The sequence below is a fragment of the Thamnophis elegans genome, chromosome 5, assembly GCF_009769535.1.
Source record: "Thamnophis elegans isolate rThaEle1 chromosome 5, rThaEle1.pri, whole genome shotgun sequence".
In the NCBI taxonomy this organism is placed as follows: domain Eukaryota; kingdom Metazoa; phylum Chordata; class Lepidosauria; order Squamata; family Colubridae; genus Thamnophis; species Thamnophis elegans.
In genome coordinates, this window is record NC_045545.1 from 78,085,782 (window position 1) to 78,100,735 (window position 14,954).

A 14,954-nucleotide genomic window follows, 5' to 3' on the forward strand; every position below is an offset into this window, starting at 1 on the left:
CCTAAATACAACTACAATCACCCCATTGAAACATACATACATGGAAATATATGACTGGTTTCTCCCTAATTACTTGTATAAGGACCATTTTCTATCTTATACTTCTTGTTTTGTATTTTGTTATGGATTACACCAGTAGAGGCTAAATCAATTTCATTGTACATATGTACAATGACAATAAAGATTGTTGTTGTTGTTGTTATATACTTTATTCATTAAACATGAAACTCAGTCAACTGAGCATTTAAAATGTATCACAGATACCATTGACTGATGCTAATGGTTGATACAGATTGTTGCCATCATCCTAGGTATCAACCAAGTATCTTCTTAAAGTATATGATGTTCCAGATAGCACAGTTTTTTGCAGTTCCACTGGTGTTATTGCAGGAAGTAGCAATTTCTTGATGTGTTTTGTAAAATTCTTGGCACATCAAGAAATTGCAGCTTCCTGCAATAACACCAGCGGAACTGCAAAAACTGCACAACTCAGAACATCATATATTTTAAGACGATACTTGGTTGATACCTAGATGATGATGATGATTATTCCCAAGGAATCCAAAGCCGACTAAAAGGCACAAAAAAGCCCATGCCAGAATTCCACACAGCACTATTTTAAACAATCACATTTTAGTGGGTTGTGAGAATTCAGTCAGTAATTGGATTTATCCAATATATGGTTATTCCAACATAATACGGTTTGGCGTTCCAGATTAATACTGGAAATTGGTTGAATACACCATGGTTAGATTACTCCTAAGTAATCATGTTTGACTGATTCCTCAAAAGTTTCGCTCTTTCCACACATAGAGTCCTTCTTTCCCACTCAACGGCCACACCTGTAGCAGGTGTAGTAGCAGGTGCGGTTCCTCTGCTCGGAAGCCTCCTGAACGGCTGGAGAAATGACGCGCCACCGCACAAGGCCGGATATGCAAATCTCGCCATGACGTAACGCCAGAACCAAGCGCCGACAACGTCATTCCCGAGAAAGAGCTGGCACCGAGCCACAAATGCCAGCTCCGGTCTTTCCCTGACTCTCACTTTGCCATAGAGATGAGTCACGCCGGTTCCAGAGCGTCGCAGACAAGAACCCGGAAGTCGGCCTCGGATACTGGAGTCCTAACCGTCTATGGTGCGGGGGGGAGGGGGAAGGCGGAAAGAAACAATATAATTCTTTTCTCCCACCACCACCACCGTTAAGAGTTGAAGAATGGCGCAAACGGAGTGAGTGGTTTCTCTTTAAGGGTTTTCTCTGGGCGTGGGGGAAGAGCGTGGAGGTGGGGATTCCCGTCGGGATTGAGGAGGTGGGGGGAGGGGGGTTCAACGGTGTCAGGTGAGTGAAAGGCCGTGGGAAAGAAACGCGAGGCTTTCACCCCCATCATTATCTTAGAATGGCGTGAGGGGAAAACGCCTTTAATGGAACACATACCCCCTCCAATCTTCCCTCAGAGTTGTCACTCTCATTTCATATCATTCCCACCTGGGCCTTTTATTTTATTTTATTTATTTTATTTATGTCGTCAAGCATGAATTAGATAACAGATATAAGTATGGCCATGATTGCGAATACATGAAATGGATACGAATACAAGGGAATATTAGGACAGGGATGGTGGGCACACTGGTGGGCTTATGCACGTCCCTTAAAGACCTCTTAGGAATGGGGTGAGGTCGACAGTAGAAAGTCTACGGTTAAAGTTTTGGGGGTTTGGGGAAGAAACCACAGTGTCAGGTAGTGCATTCCAGGTATTGACCACTTTGTCTTCTTTGGTATATGCTGACATACATCTGGCTCTCCTGACACTTCGGCTGTCATTGCTGGGCTGGCTGGTGGGGGAGGAGTCCAGCTCATCTGAAAAGCTCCTGATGGGGAAGGCTGGGGGAGGGGGATGATGCTCTCCCATCCCCTGCAGACGTTGAATAAGAAGTTGAAAGTCTGTAGAGATTCATCAGTCATCCAGGTTATGGATGCTTTTTTTTTCAAGAGGCAACTGGACTTTCTGGGTTTTTTTTCCTTTGAAGATGTTTCACTTCTCATCCAAGAAGCTTCTTCGGCTCTGAAGTCCAGTTGCCTCTTGAAAAAACGCCTTTGGGCTAAGCTGTTGATACTGTTTAAACACATATATGAGAGCCTCCAGAGGTTGTGGGTGCTCCAACACTGGAAGTTTTTAAGAAGATGTTGGATAACCTTATGTCTGAATTGGTGTAAGGTTTCCTGCCTGGGCAGGGGTTTGGGCTAGAAGACCTCTAAGGCCCCTTCCAACTCTATTCTATTATAAAACAAAGATAGAAGGGCAGAAAGAAAAGATAAAAAAGAAATAGAAGAAGTTTCTAATTTCTTTAGCAGCAAATAAAATTTTAATTACAAAGTAATTCCTTACTTTAGGATTACAAAGAAAACCCCCTCACCAGCAGTATTTTGCTGCAATTATCCAAGACCTATAATAAAGCACAGTTCTTTTCAGACAGGTTAATGTTAGGCAGTTGTTTCTTAAATAACAGTTTTTCCAAGTTTTCTGTTTTAGACATTGCTTTTATTTTTAGTCCTGTTTCTACGCAGTCTGACGGGTTTGCATTCTCTTACAGCTTCCCAAATGTGACCCATGATGTATTCAATTTCACCCTTCATACCACCCTGGCCCTCACTACAAAACTAGTGCTTCCTACACCTGCCAAACCAATCCTTCCAGTGCAAACTGGCGTCCAGGCTCAACAGGAAGAACAATCGAGTGGCATGACTATATTCTTTAGTCTCCTTGTACTAGGTAATCTCATATTAATTACTTTTGATAGCAATCATGGAAAAATGAAAGATGTGAAACACAATTCCAGTTATGCTTTCTGATCTGTATTGCTAATATGAAGAAAAAGTAGAAGAGTTTTTTAAATTTCCAAGATAGAAGGAAGCAGATGTGAACATTAGCTTTCCTCTTTCTGAAATGAAATTTGCATACCTTTTTACTCATGCAGGGTGATACAATGGCTCAGTTGTTAAGACCCTGGGCTTGTTGGCTGGTAGCTGGCAGCCCAGGTTCAAGATCTGAGCAACAAATGACAGGATGAGCTCCTGTCTTTGCTTCAGCTCCTGTCAACCTAGCAATTCAAAAGCATGCAAATTAGAGTAGATAAATAGGTATCACTTCAGTGGGAAGGTAATAGTACTACTTGACATCATGCTGGCCACATGACCGTGGAAATGTCTTTGGACAGTGCTGGCCCAATGGCCTTGAAACGGAGATGAGCATTATTTCTTATAGTCAGCAATGATCAGCAGAGTAAAATCCACAGGAACTCCTTTACCTTTATCTTTTTGCTTATGCATATAAGTAAGTAGCAGGAACATGAAATTTCACATGGTTAAAGCAGGGGCAGAAAGTGTTTCTTTTATCAGGAGCCACACCTTGGGAGTGTTTTTCTCTCTCTTCATTTTACTCATTTGGATAAAAGTGTGAATTTGAGAGGATTATGCCATATGAATAGGTATACTCATAAGTTTCCAGAAAGCTTTTTTGGCAGGGGATTTGAGAATTGCAACTTTTTCTAAGAATTTTGATTTCCCTCTTAAAAATGATGGGAAACTGTACTGCCATTGTTCATTGGTTTTGTCAGAATGGGATATGAGTAACCAAATGGAATATGAAATAAGCAATTCAGAAATCACATGTGGCTCATAGGTTATCTATACCTTGTGTATTGGGTCAATTTCCCCATCCAGCAGATTTTGGCAAATGTTATCTGTGGTTTGCTAAATGTTTACAGATTCTTGAAGATCTTGTCTGTCACAAACCACTCTGTGTGCCCATGGGTCTTAGTGCATTATGTGAAGGTTAAACCTTCTGGAAATAGCATCATAGCGTCATTTAACTAAATGGAACCTGTGCCACATTGGCTTCTCTAACTATTTAGTAAACTACCATGGCTGCACATGAAAGTGGCTGATGGCTGCATACAAATCATGAAAATGTAAATATTTTAAGATGAGGTATAATATGTAAGTGCCGTTAAAGGCTGCATTCTTCCTTTTGGCTCAGCCATGTTGTGTAAAATTTGTAAACTATTAATTAGGATTTAATATAGTATGTAGATTTAATATAGTATGTACCTTTATCTTTAACTTAATACTGTGTGGGTATCAAATTAATGACTTTTTCCAGGATAAGAGAAAACAATTTAATAAGTTGTTTCTTGAGAATAGCAGGTTATTCCCAGCTGAAGCATAACTTTGGCAATTTACAGGTTACATTGTAGTTTGCATGAGTAGAATGGTAATTTATCCTGGAGTTTCTCTATTTGCCTGCTTAAATGAGGATTATTCCTAATGGATACAAAATTCATAGTCCTGAATTTTCAATTACAATAACAATATTATATTACTATTAGAGTCATTTTCTTCCTAACCATACCTTACAAATTTGTAAACAAAAAAAAGGTGAGTTAAAAATATAATAACAAAAATTGTTAGGGGAGGAACTATCATGACAAGAAGCACTAGTGATATAAAAAATATGCAAAAAATTTGAGGAATGGTGATTAATAGGATCAGTTCTTACATTTTAAAAATATTCTGACTATAGTGTAATAATTTTTGTAAGGCAGATTTAGGTTACTAAAATTTTTAGACAGCCTGTTGGGCTTCTATTTCAGGTTCTTGATATAAAGAATATGAGTTTCAATACGTATCTTTAACCCTTTTTCCTAGGCTTGATTAATCACAGCTTAAGCGTTCTAACAAGAAAGAGCCTTATAAGAATATAAATGAATTACAAAGCTCTTTTGAGTTTTAATATAATTGCTTTTTTTGTGCATCTCTCAATGTGGAAGAAAAATTTACATCATTTTTTGGAAATGTTATTGTAAAGAAAATTAGTTGACCAAGATTAGAACAGGATCACTGCCAATTTGAACTATGTGAGCGTCCTAAAATTAATGATCTTTCCAAGAAGGTCTGTTTACATTGATGCTCTGTATGTTTAGGGTAGATTCTAGAAACAAAATACACAGGAATTCCCTGTCTAAATTAATCATTTAGAAAAATTCCATTATAAAAATAGAGAGACTTGTGTATAGCCCGAATGCAGCAGATCAATGCTCCAAAGCCATGCAGCTTACTGAATTATTTTTGAAAGAAAATTGCTTCATCTTTTATTCATCCATGACAGTGTATAACCTGAGTGCATAGCTATATTTTTACTTAATTAAATCCTCCCATTGCTTCCTCAATTCCAGACTTAAAATTAAAGGGTTTTGTCCCTTCATTGCACTTGGAATGTAAAGGCATGTTTCTTTTGTTTTTCCTTGAACTTACTGTTGCAGAAGGAATCTGATTTTACTTCTATTCCTACTTCCTCTGAACTGAAGGTGACTTCTTTTTGAGGAAATATGTCTAGAATTATAGAGTGAACCTCTTCATAATATGCAATTGTGTAATCTGACATAGCTGACATAGAAAAAATTGTTCCCAGGAATGGGATCCATTAAAGCAAATCTGTTAAACTTTGGTTCTGTATGAAAGATACATTTATATAGTCTGTATATATTATTTAGTTTTTGCTTTCCATTACTGTTTCTGGTTGTATTTTCACAAACATAGTTAATTTGTAAGTTTTGTTTATCCTGAAAATCTGGTTGTCAGTTTGAATGATTGTTTATACCATCATAGCCTAGTGCATTCTGGTTGAATTGAATTATAGTTTCTATTTTAATAATGGTTGATCTTTTGTAAGTGTGGGAATTATTCTAAGGAAAAGTATGTTTTCCTTTGAAATACCCCTATGCTGTTTTGGAAAAGTCAGTTGGACCCATCTTCTTTCCTACAGTGAGTAGTAAGTACTGGTAAGAACTGGAACACTAATTACTGTTATTTTTAAATAATTATCTGAAAGGGTTTCTTAGACCCATAAGCTCCTGAATATTAATTATTCTTAAATATTCAAGTACCGTATATACTCGAGTATAGGCCGACCCGAATATAAGCCGAGGCACCTAATTTTACCACAAAAAAACTGGAAAAGTTATTGACTCGAGTATAAGCCTAGGGTGGGAAATGCAGCAGCTACCGGTAAATTTCAAAAATAAAAATAGATACCAATAATGTTTTTGAATATTTATTTCAAAGAAAAACAGTAAACTAGCGGTGTATTCAATGAAATACTTCACTCACCTCATGATGCTGATGTCCCGCTGTGATGATGATGTCCCGTGCAGCCGCGGGAGCGATGTCCCGCCTCCTATGACACACGGCACAGTGATTCCTATCATTGGATCAGTACCAGAGGAGGTGGGACATAGCTATGTGGCTGCTTGCCATAACAAGGAGGAGGTGGGACATCGTTGCAGAGCGGCAGGAGGGGGAGGAAGGGGAATCATAAGACAGCCCTGCATTACATTAGAACGTGAGGAGGGGGGATGGTGCGGTGCGCGCTGCGCGGCAAACTGACACAGAGGGAGGGGAAACTCACAGGGGCGCCGGGCCATTCACGAGCCTCACCCAGCGGCATGGCCCCGCCCCTTTTTCTCCTCCATTTCGGGCAAATTTTTCACTGACTCGAGTATAAGCCGAGTCGGCTTTTTTCAGCCCAAAAAGTGGGCTGAAAAACTAGGCTTATACTTGAGTATATACAGTATATCCTATATTACTGTTTCTCCAGATGGGGAAGACTCTGAAGGTTGTTTTGTATTTTAAACAAGATAGGAATAAGACATGCCCTGAATAGTTGAAAAACTTTTTAACTGCATTAGGGAGATATTTGCCAGAAGGAAACCAGTTTTGATAACTGCTGAACTTTTTTTTTAATAATGTCAATTGCAATAATGTCAATGGCCCTGAAGAGTGCCCTATCTAAAAAAGTGATTCTATAGTTAAGATTAAAACACCCCAATAATAAAAAATAACTTTTTGTGAGTTTTAGTGATTTTATTTGAAAAGGAATAAGTGTTTTGTGTTCATATAATTCTAAACCAGATTATGATTTAGTGCCTAGTTTGAAACCAGCTAATATCAGAAAGCATAGGTTTCCCTTTATAAATGTATTAAGAAAAATTCTATGGTGATATGTCATGCGGTATCATGTGAAATAATATAAGAAAACAAGGATTGAATAGATATAGCTGATATCTTTTTTAAACAGTGCCTTATCTTTGTTTTTTAGAGAGAATTAATGTCTGGCCTTCAAGACCAACTTAATATTTGAAAAGCATTAAATGGAATATTTAAAGCTAAAGAAAAAAAAGAGATGATCTTGTGAAAGAAAGTAATTCTCTCTCTCTCTCTCTCTCTCTCTCTCTCTCACACACACACACACACACACACACACACACCTCCTTTTCACATTTGGCATCATGAACTAAATTCCTGAGTACGGTAAAATTATTTTGAAAGCAGCCAGTTCTATTGTCCCCACATCCTCCTGACAGTGGTTTTATATCTATGTGTTATCTCTATACAGATAGTGCTCGACGTTCGACCACAATTGAGCCCAAAAGACAGTTGTTATGTGAATTTTGCCCCATTTTACAAGTTTTCTTGCCACAGTTGTTAAGTGAATCACTGCAGTTGTTAGTGACACCATTGTTAAGTAAATCTGGCTTCCCCACTGACTTTCCTAATCAGAAATTTCTAAAAGGTGACCCCAGGACACAACACTCATCATAAATACGAGTCAATTGCCAAGCGTCTGGATTTTGATCATAGGACCATGGGAATGCAGTGCACGGTCGTTAAGTGTAAAAAATGGTCATGTCACTTTTTTTAGTGCTTTTGTAACCTTGAACAGTTACTAAACATAGTGTTGTAAGTCGAGGACTACCTCTAATAAGTTTGTAAAATGTGGCACAACAAAATAAGTTCCTTGGGGATATATGGATCTGGTTTGATGGGGGGGGGAGGGTTTTGGAGGAAAATGCCTTTGGATCAGTGTTGACCCTTGGCAACTGCTTGGATGAGTCTAGGCAGTTTCCTGATCAAAAGTTATGGAAGTAGTCTGCCATTGTTTTCTTCCTAGGGCTGAGAGAGAGATCCAAGGCTCCATATCTGGCTTTGTGCGTGAGGCATGACTAGAACTCCTTGTCCCCCTGGTTCTAATGATGCCATCATCATTACCACAAACTGACATTATCTATGATTATCACCAACTGCTTCTGTCCCTTCCTACAATTTATATTATGTCACTTCAGTGCAAAGAAAATTCCAAAGGATATTCTTTACAGAAGCACTATGAGTTTGTAGGAGTGGCTATATTGAAATATGCAGAGAAAGTTAAGATGCAGCAAAATGTTATCCTCTTACTCAAAAGGGTTTGTTGTTATTCAAGCTCCAGGGTTGAATGTAATGGACAACTTGCAAATGGGTTGATAGATGTTGACTGCAGAGTGTATCTCAGCAATGACTCGTTACTATTTGCGGTGAAGGGGCAAATAGTAAAAAAAAATACTGTAAATCAAACTCTGAGTAAGAAAGAATCAATAGAGTACATACCTTTCCAATTCAATCTGTGACTGCATAGGTTAGGCAGGAAAAAGGAAACCTTAGGAGCCACTGACAACAAACAATGCAGACAATAAAGAGTGAGTTGTACTAGCCATCTAATTCATGATGAGGCTATTTCCTGGAAACTTTTACTTTAACCAGCTAATACACTTGGTAAATTTAGTCCAAAATAAAGCTGAACAGGCTGCTTTTGAAACTGGCAAAAAAGGGCTAGGAAACCTTATTCTTGATGGCACATTATTATACCTGAGATCCAGTGCTTGTGGGAAAGCACTCAGGGCATAGAAGGCCTATATTTATTTATTTGAAACCATTGTATGGCTTCGTCCTTTGCCAAATGACTTACTGAAGACTAGACCTAGACACTTTTCTAAAAAAATATTGATGGGGAGAAATAAATATCAAAATAACCTTTAAAACAAACGGTGTTATAGAGAAACATGGCCGCTTTTTTTTTTCTTGTAGAATGAGTCTTTCTCTCTTGACTGTTGTGTCACTTATCACAGTACTGTCACATGCTATGTCCAATAATACCTTCTACAGTATTCAACAGAGCCCCTATTATCTCATGAGACTTGGGTTGCGCTTATCTTGGGACAGGATGTTGTGGTTTGATTGCTGAATAAATGTTATTAGATTTTTCTTGCTGAGAATTGCCCAGATTCTGTGTCATGTCCAAGTTCCCCGAAATGGTCTCAGTGTGTGATTTTATGCCATGCATCATCCTGTGCTGTGCAAGAGCAGCTCTAGCCATTATAGACATGTCAGAAGAAGTTATATCTCCACTGGATTTGGTTTCCTTTTTTCTTTTCATGCTGTTAACAATTCTGGATAAGGCCTTTCTGAAGAAGGCTGGCTGGAATGGCTTAGTCCATTGATGGCGAACCTTTTAGACACTGAGTGCCCAAACTGCACATGCATGCCCAAACTGAAAGGTGCACGTGTGCGTATGAGCGGACATGCACAGCAGAGACCCGAAGACCAGCTGGCAGGCGGGAGGTGGGACATTCCAACACTGGCAGCGCAGTAAGAGGTAAGATCTTTTTCTTTCATAAACTTCTGTTTCGTCGTTTGCAGGGAAACAGAAGTTCACGAAAGAAAAGCCATGGAGATCTGACCTGGGGTGATGGCATGTGTGCCACCTCTGGCACACATGCCATAGGTTCGCCTCATGGGCCTAGTCTCTTTTGTTTGATGAATTCATCCAATATTTTAATAATTTGTATATTTATCTAACTTTACTAAACTTACTCATTAGAATACTGCCTGCTTTCTCTTTTTTTCTTGGACATTTGCAGATTTTTGCAGACTTTCTTACAACCTCCTCTTTTGGGGGGGGAGGTGAATATTGATTGCTTCTCCTTGGCTTACTGTTGCTAGTATGAGGCTGCTGTTGGTTGGGATGCCCTGCAAGCTTTGAATTCCAAAACAGTTTTGTATTAAAACAAATATTTGCTGTTTCTACTGCCACTTATGAAAGGGACCCATTGTCTAAATGTGCTGTTTATAAGATGGAACTCTTTGTTAGCTAAAAATGTTGACAGAGCAGAAATAGAAAAGAAAACTATTTCCATTTGCCGAAGATAAATAAAAAGATTTGTTTTTTTTTTTTCGTTTGAGAAGAAGTTTACCTTTTATCAAGTGTCCATTTCTTTGTGGTGTGGGCTTGTTTGCCACATAAGAGAAGCTAAAACCTACAGGAGAATTTGTTCTCAGATCTGAGTAGGAGAGCTGGAAGTTAATGTCCTCCAAAATAAACTAGTATTTGCCTTCTGATATGTGTGATTAGGATGGAGTATAATTTGTTTAGGTAAAATCCAGTGCATGGTTGGTCTTTTCCATACTAGGATGCTCTCTGAATAAAATAACTTCATGTGTTGGGCATTTCCCCCCAGTTTATTGGGGAAAAAAGTTGCTGCTTCTTTGATTGGACTATAGCTTAGTTACGTGATATGCTGTTTAAAATATAAAACTTTTTGACAGACAAATTTGCATGCTTTTTGTTTTATCTTCTCATAAAACTGCTTTTCCGAAAGTTGATTTAAAACCTTTTGATTCTTGATTCATTTTTCTCACTCGTGTACCCCATGCAGATTTGAATCAATTGGATAAAAGTGACAACTGTATCCATGTATATCAGAATGAAATATATCACAAGAATGCCAAGAAAATAAATGCCTGAGATACACAGGTAATCCTCGACTTACAACAGTTCATTTGGTGGCCAGACACTTGGCAAATGACTCATATATATGACCGTTGCTGCGTCCCAAGGTCATGTGATCACCTTTTGCAACCTACAAGCAAAGTCAATGGGGAAGCAGTCATTCACTTAATAATTGTGGCAAGGAAGGTCATAAAATGGGACAAAATTCACTTAACAAATGTCTTGCTTAACAACAAAAATGTTGGACTCAATTGTGGTTATGAGCTGCGGTGACGCAGTGGTTAGAGTGGAGTACTGCAGGCTACTTCTGCTGACCACCAGCTGCCAGCAGTTTGGTAGATTGAATCTCACCCGACTCAAAGTTGACTCAGCTTTCCTGTCAGGGTTCCAAGTAACACCTTCAACGAAAGAAGACTCCAAGGCTTGAGTTTCCTCAAAGTTCCGTTTCATTAGAGATGTCATATTGGTACATCTGGGAAAACCCGAATCTGAAAGCTTCCAGGTTTTCCTCACCCAAAAGAAAGTTCAAGCTCCTGCCCAGCACCCACAAGTCCATCACATGATCCAATCAGGAATCATCCAAGCTAGGAGTTACTTCCCAGTCACCTCATCGCAGCTGCAGGCCAGTTGACCTTGACTTTCTGAGAAAGAATATTGTCATGGCTACATATCACTTATACTCTGTATAATCCCCCCTCCCATTTTCTCACAGTAGAAAATGTGGCAGATCTGAAGACCAAAAGATAAAAGATGGCTTCCAAGTCTGACCCAGATTGTTGGGGGCAATATGCCAACTCTGTAAACTGCTTAGAGAGGGCTGTGATATACGTTGAGGACTACCTGTAGTGCTAAAAGGGTAATATTTGCAGCAAGATTACTGCATTTTACTGAGTAAAGTTATTTTCTGAAAATTTTATTCATTTATTTAACAAATTTTTGTAGCCACCCAACTCTCAAAAAGGTGACTCTGGGCAGCTTACAACATTTAAAAAATCCGACGTATAATAAAAACTCATTAAAAAAATATCCCCATAAGACAGTGAAATCATAAGACAGTGAAATCAGCCACTTGGTCGCTACCATCTCCATTTGTGGTCCCCAGGCCTGCTGAGAAAACCACGATTTTAGGGCCTTTTGGAGAAAGCAACAAGATGGGAGGGCAATTGTACCTTGGAGGAATGATGTTCCATAAAGATTGGGCTACCCATGAGAAAATTTATGTTGCTAAGTGAAACATTTGCTAAGTGAAGGGTGCCCCATTTTACACCTTTTTTTTTTGCCAAACTTATCACTGCAGTTGATAAGTTAGTAACAATAACCAGGTTGCTAACTTATTGTGAATCTGGCTTCCCCATTGACTTTTGCTTGACAGAAGATTGAAAAAGGTGATTGCATGATCTTGGGACCTTGCAACCATCATAAATATGAGTCAGTTGCCAAGCATCTGAATTTTGGTCATATGACCGTGGGGATACTGCAACAGTCTTAAGTGTGAAAAATGGTCATTAGTGATTTTTTTCCAATGTTGCTGTAACTTTGAGCAGTCACTAAATGAACTGTTGTAAGTTGAGGGCTACCTGTATATCCCTACTCGATGATACCTTGTCCAGACTTCCCATCCTGTAGGCTGGGTGGATGTAATGGGGGAGACCACAGTCTTTCAAATAGCCTGGCTCCAAGGTATATAGGACATTAAAGATGATAACCAGCACCTTGAATTGTACCTATTGTTTCTATTTCAATGTTTTAATTGGGAAAAAGTAGTCAATAATAGTCCACAATGTGAGGTACAAATAACACCAGGAATAGATGGGGAGTTCCTTATTGATTCCCCAGTTTTTAATATGTAAAACAAATTATGTCATTTAGGTGTATAATAACATATTGTAATTGTAACAGCTTTGCTGTTATTCTTGCACTATTAAATTTTGGAGAATCTTTTGTAACATAAAAAACACACAATGCTACACGTACAAGAATAATTACAACGATTCGAAACTTTATATGGAATGGTAAAAAGCCCAGAATAAAATATATGCATCTGCAGGATAAAAGAACTCAAGGGGGAATGGGCTTACCGGAATGGAAGACATATCATCAAGCAGCAACAACTATGTGGATAAAAGAATGGGTAATGTTAGCTAATAAAAGAATCTTAACAATAGAGGGCCACGACCTGCAATACGGGTGGCACAACTACTTATGGTGCGAGGGAAATAAAATCCACAATTACTTTAGTAGACACCATTTAAGGGGGGTATTAATTAAGGACTGGCTGGAAATTAGAAGGAAATACTACACGCAACTACCTAAATGGATATCTCCGACGGAAGCCCTGATATACCTGAATTTGATAAATCTGGATAAAATTGTTACCTACCAACAGTTGCTAGACGACCAAAACAAACTAAACCCCAGGGAAAATTTGGCTGATAAGGGAATAAACATCGATTGGTGGCCATATCTTCAAATTCAGAACAAACACAAATTCGATCTAGCACAACCCGGCTTCCAGAACAAGAACCAGGAATTAGATAAAATTTTAATTGGCCCAGATGAGAAACTAATTTCAAAAATATACAACTGCTTACTGATTCGAAAAACGGAAGCAGAAAGAGTAAAAGAAGTCATAGTAACCTGGGCCCAAAACATCGGCCACACAATAGACCTAGACGACTGGGAAAGAGTCTGGGAATGGAACCTAAAATTGACAAAATCGACGGCCTATAAAGAAAATATATATAAAATGTTCTACCGCTGGCATCTCCCACCGACAAGACTGGCGAAAATGTCTTCAAAAGTTTCGGCCATATGCTGGAAATGTAAAACAGTGCTGGGCACGTTCTACCATATGTGGTGGACGTGTCCAGTTGCCAAAGCGTATTGGAAGCAAATACTAGGATGGCTGAATGGAATCTTGTCAATTAAACTATGTCTTAAGCCGGAAACTTTCTTATTAGGGATAATAGATCAAAAAATATGCAAATCTAATCAATACCTCCTAGTCCATATTCTGACAGCGTCAAGGATTGTTTACGCACAGTGCTGGAAGAGTGAAAATGCCCCCACCAACACTATGGTGATGAATAAAATTTTAGAACTAGCAGAAATGAACAGATTGACGATGCGAATTAACGACAAAGAAGATACAGACTTTTATACAGTCTGGGAGAAGCTGTACAAATGGCTTGATGAGTCAGTGAAGACTTAGACACAAAAAGAGATAGCTGACTAACCTAATACGATTAAACCAATAACTCAAATGAACAATATACAACAACTGAGAGATAAGCAAAAGGAGAAATGTATTAGGGGTGAGAACCCACTGTCGAGCAATTTGGTTAGACCACAATGTTGGGAAAACTTAAAAAAGCTGATAGGAAATCCGCTATAACTACCTGCTTGGAATTAGCAATTAAACTTCATTTTAGATGAGGCGAGAGGATTTATAATCCTTGCCTCCTTAAGCAAGGAAAGGAAAAGAGAACCAGGTTGTCCTCAGCAGAGGAAAATATGTAAATGTAACAAAGGTTAGAGGGGAGGGAAGGAGGATAGTAGGGAAGTCAGGATGGAGAGGAGAAAGGAGAGGAACAGGAAAGGCAGAAGAAGGGGGGAAGGATAAGGAGGAGGAAGAGAAAGAAGAGAAGGGAAAGAAGGTGGGAAGAAAGAAGGAGAGAAGAAAGAGAAGAAACCGGGGGAGGAAGGAGGGAGGGAAGAGGAGAGGGTAGTAAAGAGGGAAAGAGGGAGGGAAAGAAAGAGAGAAGGAGAGTTGAAAGGAAGGGAGGAAAGGAGGGAGATTAAGAGAAAAGGAAGGAGGAGGGAAAGAGGAAGGGAAGGAGGAAAGGTATGTGAGAAGGAGGGGGGGACCGAGGGAGGGAAAGGAGGGGGAAGGAAAGGAGGAAAGGAGAAAAGAAAGGAGGGAAGGCAGGGGAGAAGGAAGTAAGGGGGGGAGGGAAGAAAAGGATATGGAAAAGAAGAAATGAGGGAAGAGAAGAGGGAGGGAAGGAATAAGATACCTAACCTTTGATGTTTATAATGATTTGATAGTATGGGAATATCTCGAAATGTAGTTGTATTGTTTTTTACAAGTTATGGATGTTGTATTTTCCTTTTACCAATAAAATCTTTTTTAAAAAATTAAAAAAAAAAGAATAATTATAACATTTCACAACTGGGTTGCCTATGTTACTTGGATTGATCTTATTGTATAGTCATTAAGATTTGTTACCACATGTCTATAGGAAAATGAGTGAGTAACATTCATATTGTTATGTGCTCACAAAATATTAAGACATATTG

At 38.8% G+C, this 14,954-nt stretch overlaps 1 protein-coding gene across 1 annotated transcript in view; it reads left to right on the forward strand.

Moving 5' to 3' along the window:
* The first annotated feature begins 1,013 nt into the window (after positions 1 to 1,013).
* Positions 1,014 to 14,954, forward strand: part of SLC9A8 (solute carrier family 9 member A8) — a 59,121-nt gene continuing 45,180 nt past the window's right edge. Inside the window, exons 1-2 of the mRNA XM_032217698.1 lie at positions 1,014 to 1,227; positions 2,590 to 2,768. Coding sequence (XP_032073589.1) covers positions 1,214 to 1,227; positions 2,590 to 2,768 — 193 coding nt within the window. The 5' untranslated portion in view covers positions 1,014 to 1,213. The remainder of the gene's footprint in view (positions 1,228 to 2,589; positions 2,769 to 14,954) is intronic.